Below are 12,412 nucleotides of genomic sequence, written 5' to 3' on the forward strand. Positions count from 1 at the left end.
ATTTTGCCAAAGCCTCCACCCACTTCCTCCCACACTGCTCTCCTGTCCTCTGCATGCCAGGTCCCCCTCATCCAGCCTTCACCTCCTCATCTCTTCCTCAGCCTCACTTCTTCATCTCCAAGGGCAGGTCCTATTTTCCCCCATTCCAAGCACCTGGACTCATCCTTCCACCTGGGGCTATCCTCCCCACAGATGTCCTCACCATTCGGTCACTGAGTTCTCACCCCGCAGTTTTTACTGGGCTCCTTCATGGTCTGGTTTGGGCCATGGTCACTTCTGGGCTTCTGTCACCTGCTGCCCACAACCTCCTGCCATTTCTGCTGTGTTCAGAGGTGGCAGATCCAGGTGACAAGAGCACCATGTTTCTCCAGCCCTTTTGCAGCATGAAGAGGACTCCTCCCAGCTCCCGACTCCTCGACTCCCAGCCTACTTGGAACAGGGCAAAGGGACTGCATTCAGCCCAGCATCCCAGCCTGTTCCTCCATGTCCCCAGCCTTTCCCTGTCTGGGGCCATTCCCCTGGCCTGTGAATTGTTTGATGAGAGATAGTGTGGATAGTGTTTAGGAGCAAAGACTCTGGAGTCAACTGCCCGAGTCTCACTACCAGCCTTGCAACTTACTTCCTGTAGAATCTTGTGCAAATTGTTTAACCTGTCTGTGCCTCAGCTTTCCCTTCTGTCAGGTGGGGATAATGGTTACCACTGCACAGAGCTGTTGGAATTACATGAGTTAATATATGTATAACACTGAGAAAGGCCAGGCACGGTGGCTCACACCTGTAATCCCAGCACTTTGGGAGGCCGAGGCAGGTGGATCACGAGGTCAGAAAATCGAGACCATCCTGGCTAACACAGTGAAACCCTGTCTCCACTAAAAATACAAAAAATTAGCCAGGATTGGTGGCAGGTGCCTGTAGTCCCAGCTACTCCGGAGGATGAGGCAGGAGAATGGCGTGAACCTGGGAGGCGGAGCTTGCAGTGAGCCAAGATCTCAGCACTGCACTCCAGCCTGGGCGACACAGCGAGATTCCATCTTAAAAAAAAAAAACCCACACATTTAGAATAGTGCTTGGAGCAGCAAAGCATTTTCAGAGTGAGCTGCAATTTCTCCCTGACTCTCTCACTTCCCAGTAATCTTTTTTGCTCCCCACCTCCCTGCCTTCCTCTGGGTTGTCATTCTTGCCGATTCTTTCCTCAATCTGCTATCCCAAAGTAGTCCCCCATGTAGCGGGTCACAGAAGGGCTGGCTTCCCTTGTGCCACAGTCTCCCCACTCCACGGAGCTTCAGCAGAGACCTAACTGCAGGGGGGTGGGTAGGTGCCCACAGGGCTGTGATTCCAGAACCAGCCAGGGAAGGGCACGGCCCTCCTTGGATCCTACTCACCCCAGAATTTTTCTCCCACTCATGCCTGGAGCCCTGCCTTAGCAATTCATTCCTTGGGGTTAAAGGGGAGGGAGGGGCAGGGCTGCCTGGGGAGGCCACAGCAGGAGCACATTCCATGGTCAGATCCACATATGAGGGGTGGGGCAGCCAGAGTGCCTGGGGAGGGTGCAGGTAGGAAGAGGCCTCACTGCCTTCCTCACTGTCTGAGGTCAGCACTGTCAGTGAACGTGGTTTGGAAGAACCCTCAGAGGCCTCCTCTCTTTCCATCTCAGCTCCTTTCTCAGACACGAAGGGAGACCCCTCACCCCCACAGAACCCACCAGAGCAGGATGGGGCAAGGGCTGTCTCAGCCCTCTCCATCCATGAGTGACCGAATGGCGAATACAAAGGCTACACAGCCCCTGAGCCCACAGCATAAGGGCATTTCCGTGGCTGTCCTCTGTGGGCAGCAGCAGCAGCAAAGCCAGCAGCCCTTCATGCCTCTGTCTCTTCTCTCAGCTCCTCAGGAGGATGTGGATGAGACCCCCAGCCCCACAGAACTGGGCACGGAGGCCCCAGAGTCCCCCAAGGAGCCGCTCCTGGGGGAGCTGACAGTGACAGGATCCTCCCCTGACTCGCTGAGCCTCTCCTGGACCGTCCCCCAGGGCCACTTCGACTCCTTCACCGTGCAGTACAAGGACAGGGATGGGCGGCCCCAGGTGGTGCGTGTCGGGGGCGAGGAGAGCGAGGTCACCGTGGGGGGCCTAGAGCCCGGGCACAAGTACAAGATGCACCTGTACGGCCTCCACGAGGGGCAGCGCGTGGGCCCAGTGTCCGCTGTGGGCGTGACAGGTGAGTGAGGGGCAGGGGCCTGCTTTGGTTCCCTCCCACTGCTGGCTCCCAGCTTCCCTGTAGCCAGTTGCTCTCCTTGCTCCAGTGGAACCTTGAGGCTGCCTGCCAGGGGAAGACCTGGAAAAAGCATGTCACTGGGGCCTGGAGTACCACCAGCTTTCATGGCCCTGAGCAAGTTTTAAACTTTCTGCACCGCTGTTTCCTTGTCCGTAAAATGGGGACACCTACCTCACAGAGTTATTGTGAGGGTTAAGTGAGTTAACAGATGTAAAGCATCAAGAATGGGCCTGGCAAAAGTACCTATGCTGCCAGTGTCTGCTGTGAGAATTGTTATAAATATTCTTACTCTGAGGTCTGCTTTGTCCGCTTTGGCTGGTTCAGTTACTTGGTCAGAATGCACATGAATCTAAGGCCATACCACCCTGAAGGTGCCCCATCATCTCCTCTGATCTCAGAAGCTAAGCAGGGTCAGGTCTGGTTAGTACTTGGATGGGAGAATGTGCGTGAGACATTGGCTTCTTCATCAGTACAGCTTGAAGCAAGCTTTCTTTTCTTTCTTGTCTTTTCTTTTTCTTTTTTTTTTTTTTTTTTTTTTTTTTGAGACGGAGTCTCGCTCTGTCGCCCAGGCTGGAGTGCAGTGGCGCGATCTCAGCTCACTGCCACCTCTGCCTCCCAGGTTCAAGTGATTCTCCTGCCTCGGCCTCCCAAGTAGCTGGGAGTACAGATGCGTGCCACCACACCCGGTTACTTTTTTGTATTTTTAGTAGAGACGGGGTTCACCGTGTTGGCCAGGCTGGTCTCAAACTCCCGATCCTCAAGTGATCCACCTGCCTCAGCCTCCCAAAGTTCTGGTATTACAGGTGTGAGCCACCACCCCTGACCACAGAGCTTTCTCTTTCTTCTTTGTTTCTTTCTTTCTTTCTTTGTTTTTCCAGACTGAGTCTTGCTCTGTTGCCCAGGCTGGAATCTAGTGGCGCAATCTTGGCTCACTGCAACTTTTGCCTCCCAGGTTCAAGTGATTCTCCTGCCTCAGCCTCCCAAGTAGCTGGGATTACAGGCACGCACCACCATGCCTGGCTAATTTTTCTATTTTTAATAGAGATGGGGTTTTACCATGTCAGCCAGGCTGGTCTCAAACTCTTGACCTCAACTGATCCATCCGCCTTGGCCTTCCAGAGTGCTGGGATTATAGGCATAAGCCACCACGCCCGGCCACAAGGCTTTCTTTAATATTCATCCAGTGAGTGACTTTACAGCAAAGAAGAACATCCCTTCCACCCTCTCTCTCAGGCCTGGTTACAGGGCCACATCCACCACCACACAGGACCAGCCTGGGCACCTCCTCTCCAGGGCCTCAGCCCAAGAGGCCGAGTGGACAGCAGTGCCTCTGGGACCCTCGGGCTGACCTGCCCGGTTTGGTCACAGTGAGGGGAATCTCTTTTTCCCTTTGCTCACAGAAACAAAGACACACCTTTCTCAAAAATAACTTTTACTATAAGGGGAAAGATTAAAAAATTAAAAGTAGAGAAATAGATAGTTTTCCAGAACATAGTTTCTGTAACTCCATCAAGCTCAGCCTCATCATGACTTGGTTAATTTCATTTCCAGAACCTTCCACCCTCAATTTCTTTTCTTTGCCTCAGTCAGCCCTGAGAAGAGGGAGAGGGCAAAGCCACCATGAGTGACTCTCCTTGGGGCCTGAGGTTGTAGGGTGGAGGCTGGTGCCAGGCCCAGACATGCTGCCAAGGCTGCTCCTGGAGTGACCCTCCCTCTGCCGCTCTGTCCCAGGGACCCACACTGGGCTCTGTGAGGCCCTGTGCCTGGTCCCTGGGGTAAGGATGGGCTCTGTCAGGCACTGACTGAGGCGGTGCAATAGAGATAAATGGAGTTTGGGAATCTGACAAACTGAGTTCCTTCCTGTCTTCCTCTGTTCTCAGCTGTGTGATTTTATTTATTTATTTTGAGACAGAGTCTTGCTTTGTCACCCAGGCTGGAGTGCAGTGGCATGATCTCAGCTCACTGCAACCTCTGGCTCCCAGGTTGAGGCGGTCTTCCTGCCTCAGCCCTCCGAGTAGCTGGGATTACAGGTGCCCGCCACCACACCCGGCTAATTTTTGTATTTTTAGTAGAGACAGGGTTTCGCCATGTTAGCCAGGCTGGTCTTGAACTTCTGACCTCAGGTGATCTACCCGCCTTGGCCTCCCAAAGTGCTGGGATTACAGGCGTGAGGCACCGTGCCCAGCCAGCTGTGTGATCTTGAAAAACTTACCTCCTCTCCTGGAACCTCAGCTTCCTCGTATTCAGGAGGGAGTAAACGCTGCCCAGCTTGTTGTCACGGTTAAAGGTGGTGATGTAACATGTCTGGCATCTCCTCAGCTCATTCGTCTTTTGCTCAGACCTTCCCGTGAGGGAATCCCTGTATATCCATGTTCTAATGCTGGATATTTTGAAACATGTATTTTACACGTCCTGGATAAAATAGATGAGGCCCTTTAGGAAAGAGATGGGCATCAGTGCACATTATCAGAGCAGCAAAGGGACGAAGCAGCTGGAGTCCGCCAAGCTAGGGGCTGTGTCTGGCAGCACACACAGTGCAGTTGCCAGGGGGAGAGGTGCGTGGAGCTCATTAGACACACTTCTAAATTGGAAAAGGACTGTCCCACACGCAGCATGGGGACTGCCAGAGTCATGAATCGTTATAATTGCACCTTTCCAGTTAATCCAAACCACCAGCAATAAAGCTTGATGGTGAAGGACATTTTCATTCCCTCATGGAAAGAAGTGCAGAGAGGGCAAAAAGGAGCAGGGAATGGGTGCTGCAGGAACAAGTAAGATTAGAAGGCAAATGAAATGAGAGAAAATGCCCAGCTTGGTACCTGTACGTAGCAGATGTTCAATACTTGGTGGTCACTCTGCTCCCTCCCACCACCTCAGCTGCCTCCACGCCTGCCCTCCCCAGCCTGACTCATTTCTGTCTGCCTGAGGCCTGGTCACCAGCCTGTTTTAAGCAGTTGTCACTTGTCTGGAGCCTTGTCTTGCCCTCCCGAGGAAGCCAGAGAAACAAATTCTTAGGAGCCCCACCCATCCAGCCACCTTCTCTGCCATTTTGCCTCTTGGGAACACCTTCTAGTTCACTCACTAATGAGTGCTTCCTCAGGCGGGAGTGGTGGGGATCTGCAGGTCCTGAGCCCAGACCTGCAGACCACTCATTATTTTACAGACATTTGTGGAGCACCTACTGTGTGCCAGGGACTGGGACACGGCAGTGAATAAAGCAAAGCTCCTGCCTGAGGAGCTCACATTCTAGTGGAGAGGGACAGGCAACAAATTGCACAAATATGTCAGTGGCACCGGATGTGACAGTGATGAGTGGCGGGGAAAAGCAGAGCCTAGTAGGGAGACAGCGAGGGCCTCGCCGAGAGGGCAGTGTCTGAGGAAAGCCCTGAAGGAGGAGAGAGGACGGCCACCTAGGCCTTTGGGGAAAGAGCATCCCAGACAGAAGGAAGAGCAAATGCAGAGACTGGCAGGCGGGAAGCGGCCCCAGATGTCTGCAGACAGTGAGGAATGCAGTATGTTTTGGGGTGGAGTTGGAGGAGGGCAGGCAATAGAGAATGATCTAAGAGATGAATGTGGGACCTCAGAGGCCAGTGCAGGACTTGGATTTCACCCTGAGTGAGGTAGAAGCCACTGCGGGAACCAGCTCTGGCTAATGTGTTAACAGGATCCTTCTGGCTGCAGACCCAACAGACTGAAGAGGGGTGAGGGCAGAAGGTGATGACCTGGGAGAATGTTGTGATAATCCAGGAGGAGCTGGTGGTGCTTGGAGGTGGCAAGTAGGGGTCAGACTCTGAAGGTAGTGACAATAGGACATACCCACAGGGCGGATGTGGAGTGTAAGAGAGGACTCGGGGATGACTCCGGGGGTTTTGATCTGAGCAGCTGGAAGAATGAAGTTGTAATCCTGGTCAGGCGTGGAGGCTCACACTTGTAATCTCAGCACTTTGTGAGGCTGAGGCGGGCGGATCACCTGAGGTTGGGAGTTCGAGACCAACCTGACTAACGTGGAGAAACCCCGTCTTTACTGAAAATACAAAATTAGCCCGACGTGGTGGCGCATGCCTGTAATCCCAGCTACTCAGGAGGCTAAGGCAGGAGAATCACTTGAACCCGGGAGGCGGAGGTTGCGGTGAGCTGAGAGGGCGCCATTGCACTCTAGCCTGAGCAACAAGAGTGAAACTCTGTCTCCAAAAAAAAAAAAAAAAGTTGTAATCTTACTGAGGTGGGGAGGCTGTGGCGGGAGCAGGTGTCGGGAAGCTCAGAGGCTCAGTTTTGCACTTGTTGAGTTTGACACACAAGTAGGCCTCCAAGGAAGATGTTGCACGAACACTAGTCTGGGGTTCAGGGGAGGTCTGGACAGAGGGTACAAATCTGGAGTCATTGGCATATAGATGGAATTTCAGCACTTTCCCAGGGTGTCAGTGACAGCTGACACTCTTCTACCCCAACAAGTGCAGCCTCAGACACCGGGCAGGGACCTAGTGAAGGACTGTTGACCAGACAGATGTTCATATCAATGCACTTTTACATCAAAACCATCGTGTGGGTTCCACAAATGCAATAGACATCGCTGGGTGTGGTGGCTCACACCTGTAATCCCAGCACTTTGGGGGCTGAGACAGGTGGATCACCTGAGGTCAGGAGTTTGAGACCAGCCTGGCCAACATGGCAAAACCCCGTCTCCACTAAAAATATACACACGCACACAAAATTAGCCAGGCATGGTGGCGCACTCCTGTAGTCCCAGCTATTTGGGAGGCTGAGGCAGGAAGATCGCTTGAACCCGGGAGGCAGAGGCTGCAGTGAGCCGAGGTCGCCCACTGCTCTGGGTGACAGCGAGACTCCATCTCAAAAAAAAAATAAAAACAAAAAATGACTAGACATCATTACTATAAGAAAAGGGGGATTCTTTACTAACAGCCCCCTACCATCTCTGTCCCAGCCCCACAACAAGAAGAGACCCCTCCAGCCACCGAGTCCCCGCTGGAGCCACGCCTAGGAGAGCTGACAATGACAGACGTGACCCCCAACTCTGTGGGCCTCTCCTGGACGGTCCCCGAGGGCCAGTTTGACTCCTTCATGGTCCAGTACAAGGACAAGGACGGGCAGCCCCAGGTGGTGCGGGTGGCTGCAGACCGGCGAGAGGTCACGGTCTACAACCTGGAGCCTGAGAGAAAATACAAGATGAACATGTATGGACTACATGATGGGCAACGCGTGGGCCCCCTGTCTGTGGTCATCATGACGGGTGAGTGATGGGGGGACTCAGTCCTCATCTCTGGTTACTCAGAGCTCCCCCACCCCATGGCCTTTCTCCCAGCCCTGCCTTGGTACCACCGCACCCTCATTGAGGGGCTAGATCCCCTCAGGCCCTGGCTCGGTGACCCTGCCAGTCTTTCTGTTCCCTGACCCCTTTACTCCTCCCAGGGCTAGAGCCTTCTCAGCCCTCCAGCTCCTTCCCCATCTCCAATCTGCCCCCTGCCCAGGGGAATGTCTTCTTTCCATTTGGCCTAAATCCAGCCACAGACTTTCTCTCCCCCTCTCCGACTGCCCACAGCTGTTTCCACCCCTTCTCTTTACAACCCTGCTGTGACTTGGACACAGCTGCCACCTCCCGCTTCTGCCCTTTTTTGTTGAGGCAAAGTGCTGTACATCCTGAGCCCCTTCTCAGGAGTCCTCTGCCACCCGCCTGCACTGCATTCCATCCTGGCCCATGCGAGTTTTCATCTCTCCAGGAGGCTGCCCTCGCTCTTGCTCCGGGCTCCTTCTTGCCCCTCATGGCTTCCTGGGCACAGGTTCTCCACGATTTTTGTGCCATGGCATCTGGTGAAACCCGTACCCCGCCTGAAGGCAATGTTTTTAAATCTGTAAAATAAGATGTACAGGATTATAAAGGAAAAAAATTATATTTATAGACAGTTATCAAAATATTTCTTTTTTATTTTTGAGACGGAGTTTCGCTCTTGTCACCCAGGCTGGAGTGCAATAGCGCGATTTCGGCTCACTGCAACCTCCGCTTCCCGGGTTCAAGCAATTCTCCTGCCTCAGCCTCCTGAGCAGTTAGGATTACAGGCACGCGCCACCGCACCCAGCTAATTTTTTGTATTTTTAGTAGAGACAGGGTTTCACCATGTTGGCCAGGCTGGTCTCAAACTCCTGACCTCCAGTGATCCATCCGCCTCGGCCTCCCAAAGTGCCAGGCGTGAGCCACTGCACCCGGCCCAAAATATTTCTTAAAAATCCAAATTTATGATTTAGTAATACTTGGACTTATTTACTAGTTCATTAAATAAGAGGACTTGGTGGCGTGTTTACTAAACTACAAAATTTAGAAGCAGTGATGGATATAAAAGGTATTTTAAAGTTTCTGCAATAACTCTAAGGTGCCATGAAAACATCTGTGGTTTCTATTGGTAACAAAGTCACAATAATTCTACTCTGGTTGGTTTTCTACATTAGTTTTTGAAAGAAATGCTGCATTTCAGTTAGAGGTCTGGAAGTAAAGGTGTAACTATTCCCCATCTCAGTTCACAGCCCCCCTGAGGCCCTCAAAGCCCAGGGGTTCTCCCCTCAGAGATCTCAACCATGTTCTTTGTCTTCCCAAATCCCAGCTCCCCTCCCACCAGCCCCATCCACAGAGGCCTCCAAGCCTCCCCTGGAGCCACGCCTAGGGGAGCTGACAGTGACGGATGTAACCCCTGACTCTGTGGGCCTCTCGTGGACAGTCCCTGAGGGTGAATTCGACTCCTTTGTGGTTCAGTACAAGGACAGGCACGGGCAGCCCCAGGTGGTGCCCGTGGCTGCAGACCTGCGGGAGGTCACCATCCCTGACCTGGAACCCTCCCGCAAGTACAAGTTCCTGCTCTTTGGGATCCAGGATGGGAAACGACGCAGCCCAGTCTCTGTGGAGGCAAAGACCGGTGAGAGGGGCCCCCACACAGCTGAGCCTGAGGCCACAGCTTTCCCACCCTTCTCTTCACTCCCTCTGCTGAGTCTTCCCTTTGTCCACCTGCTCTGTCTCATTTGAAAAGCCACATGGGGCTAGCACGGTGACTCACGCCTGTAATCCCAGCACTTTGGGAGGCCGAGGCAGGTGGATCACTTGAGGTCAAGAGTTCAAGACCAGTCTGGCCAACATGGCGCAACTCTGTGTCTACTAAAAAGACAAAAATTAGCTGGGTGTGGTGACGGGCGCCAGTAATTCCAGCTACTCGGGAGTCTGAAGCACAAGAATCACTTGAACCCAGGAGGTGGAGGCTGCAGGGAGCCGAGATTGCGCCACTGCACTCCAGCCTGGGTGATAGAGAGCCAGACTCTGTCTCAAAAAAGACCAAAAAAAAAAAGAAAAGCCAAAAAGCAGATGAGGACCAGGAGAGTGGGGCCAGTTCCTGGGTCTGCTGTTCCCTGCTGACTCTGCTTCTCTTCTCGTAATTTCCACTTTTGTTGGATGAGGGAAGCCCCTGCAGGCCTCTGCCTGCAGGGTGGATGTGGGAGCCTAGGGGTGCTGGGAGAAGGGGCGAGGGGAGCCAGGAACCCTTCCTGCCTTGCGAATCCATCACCTCCTGAGAGTCTTTGCTTTCTCCCCTATGACTCTCACCCAGGTTCTCACCCTCCTAGCTCAGGCCTGTTTGGGCCCATATGTGCCTCCTACAGAGGCTGCCCTTCCTTCTCTGCCCTCCTCCTGGAGCCTCAGAAATTGGGAACCAGAGGAGCCCAGCCCAGCTGTGCCCCTTTCCAAGGGTTCAGTCCAAGCCCTCCCCTGCCCCTGGGGGCTCCCTATTGCCAGAAAACTTGCAATAACAATGTCGTCAGCGCCCTCACCTTCCAGGAAGGCAGCAGGCCAGCTCCTTCTCAAGCCCTGGGATGGCTCCTCAGGCAGACACCAGATCCCTTCCCTGCCTGAGCTCCCCAGCATCATCCCCCTCAACATTCTCACAGGCAGCCCACGCTCCTTCACCAGGCCCCGTGGGAGCCTTAGTTCTCCTGGGCCAGCCGGTGCAGAATAAGAAAGGGAACGAAGAAGGGTGAGAACTACCTGTGTCATAACATCCTGCCTCCCCCACCTGCTGTCTGCCCCCATCAGGGATCCTGTGCTCCTCGGAGCCAGCCAAATCACCCCTTTCCTCAGGGGCCAGCCAAATCACGGCCAAATCATGTGCTCCTGGGTAAGAGGAGATAGAGACCCAGTCTGTAAGAAGCTGCACCCTGCTGGGGAAGCAGTCTGTGAGAGGCGGAAAGAGGCTGGACAGAAAGGGGAGTAAGACGAGGCAGAGAGCTAGGGAATCTCTTTCCCTGGAGGTGACTCAGGACAGGTGACCCTCCCCACTTGGGTCAAGGGGAGAGAGGCGTGGACCAGACGGAGATGGTGGTGAGGATGGGAGGTGATGGAAATATTTTGGGGAAGCACTGAGCATTTGGGCAGTTCTGGGTTTTTCCAGCCCCAGAGGGAGGCAGTCAAGGAGTTGTTTTGGAAAAAATAAACACAAGAACCTTTCCTCTCCATCAGTTGCCCGAAGTGACGCCAGCCCAGGGGCCCCACCCCGCCTTGGGGAGCTGTGGGTGACAGACCCCACCCCAGACTCACTGCGCCTCTCCTGGACGGTTCCTGAAGGCCAGTTCGACTCTTTTGTGGTCCAGTTCAAGGACAAAGACGGGCCCCAGGTGGTGCCCGTGGAGGGCCATGAGCGCTCTGTCACCGTCACCCCTCTGGATGCCGGCCGCAAGTACAGATTCCTCCTCTATGGCCTCCTGGGCAACAAGCGCCATGGCCCCCTCACTGCCGACGGCACCACGGGTGAGGGGCATTCCCTGCAGGTCCCTGCTCTGCTCCCCTCAGGCCAAGCAGCAGACGGTCACTTATGGTGGCTGCCATTACCATTATTTGGCCTCAGCCACTCAGCTCAGATCCAGCTCCCCACGTCCCTGCACAAGCCCCTAGCACAGCCCGGCAGGACTCAGCCACACAAAGCCCTGTCTCCAGACCTCTCGATCCTGCCCTTCGAGGTCACCCAGCCTTCCAGAAACAGCTCAGCCGTTTCCTCTCCGTGTCTCCATCTCAGAGGCCCGGAGTGCTATGGACGATACTGGAACAAAGCGTCCCCCAAAACCCCGTCTGGGGGAGGAGCTGCAGGTGACCAGCGTGACCCAGAACTCCGTGGGCCTCTCCTGGACAGTCCCTGAGGGCCAGTTTGACTCCTTTGTGGTCCAGTACAAGGACAGGGATGGGCAGCCCCAGGTGGTGCCCGTGGAGGGCAGCCTCAGGGAGGTCAGCGTGCCGGGCCTGGAACCTGCCCACAGGTACAAGCTGCTGCTCTACGGGCTGCACGGCGGCAAGCGTGTGGGCCCCATCTCGGCCGTCGCCATAACTGGTGAGTGTGCGGCAGCTGGAACACCTGTGCCTCCTTCCCGCCTGGCTCTCCTGGTCTGACTGAGCTATAAGATCTCTGAGCTTCCCATTTTATATCATTTCCATTGATCCAGAAAGTTTCCTTGTGCCCCTTTAGGGTCAGTTACCCCAGCCCCAGCCTCTAGCAACCACTGTCTGCTTTCGATCACCCTGGAGACAGCATTTTGACTTTCCATGTAATGGAATCACAGTACGCAGTCTCTTGTGTTTCGTTTCTTGCACTTAGCACAATGCTTTTGAAATTCACCCACGTGCAGCAAAAGCTGGTCTTTGGGTTGCTGACTGCTTGCCCTCACTCCCTCTCCTCCCTCACTCCTCCTGAGAGTCTGGGTGCAGCGACACACCAGCCATCTGTCTCTACCTGTCTCTGTGAACCAGCCGGCAGGGAAGAAACGGAAACTGAGACCACGGCCCCGACCTCTCCAGTGCCTGAGCCCCATCTTGGAGAGTTGACAGTGGAGGAGGCCACGCCACACACCCTGCATCTCTCCTGGATGGTGCCTGAGGGAGAATTTGACTCCTTCGAAATCCAGTACACAGATAGAGACGGGCAATTCCAAATGGTCCGTACAGGAGGCGACCGGAATGACATCACCCTCTCTGGCCTGGAATCCGACCACAGATACCTGGTGACCCTGTATGGTTTCCATGATGGGAAGCATGTGGGTCCTGTCCATGTCGAGGCCCTGACAGGTGAGAACTCTGCCCACTGTGCCTCCTTTCAGATGGCTGGGAG

General features: G+C 54.3%; 1 protein-coding gene across 1 annotated transcript in view; it reads left to right on the forward strand.

The window, feature by feature from the left end:
• TNXB (tenascin XB) overlaps positions 1-12,412 on the forward strand; it is a 68,016-nt gene that overhangs the window by 29,000 nt on the left and 26,604 nt on the right. The window contains exons 11-16 of the mRNA XM_063633195.1: positions 1,881-2,213; positions 7,213-7,518; positions 8,882-9,190; positions 10,777-11,064; positions 11,330-11,638; positions 12,055-12,369. Of these exons, the coding sequence (XP_063489265.1) occupies positions 1,881-2,213; positions 7,213-7,518; positions 8,882-9,190; positions 10,777-11,064; positions 11,330-11,638; positions 12,055-12,369 (1,860 nt within the window). The remainder of the gene's footprint in view (positions 1-1,880; positions 2,214-7,212; positions 7,519-8,881; positions 9,191-10,776; positions 11,065-11,329; positions 11,639-12,054; positions 12,370-12,412) is intronic.

This window comes from Symphalangus syndactylus, chromosome 23, assembly GCF_028878055.3.
Source record: "Symphalangus syndactylus isolate Jambi chromosome 23, NHGRI_mSymSyn1-v2.1_pri, whole genome shotgun sequence".
Lineage (NCBI taxonomy): Eukaryota > Metazoa > Chordata > Mammalia > Primates > Hylobatidae > Symphalangus > Symphalangus syndactylus.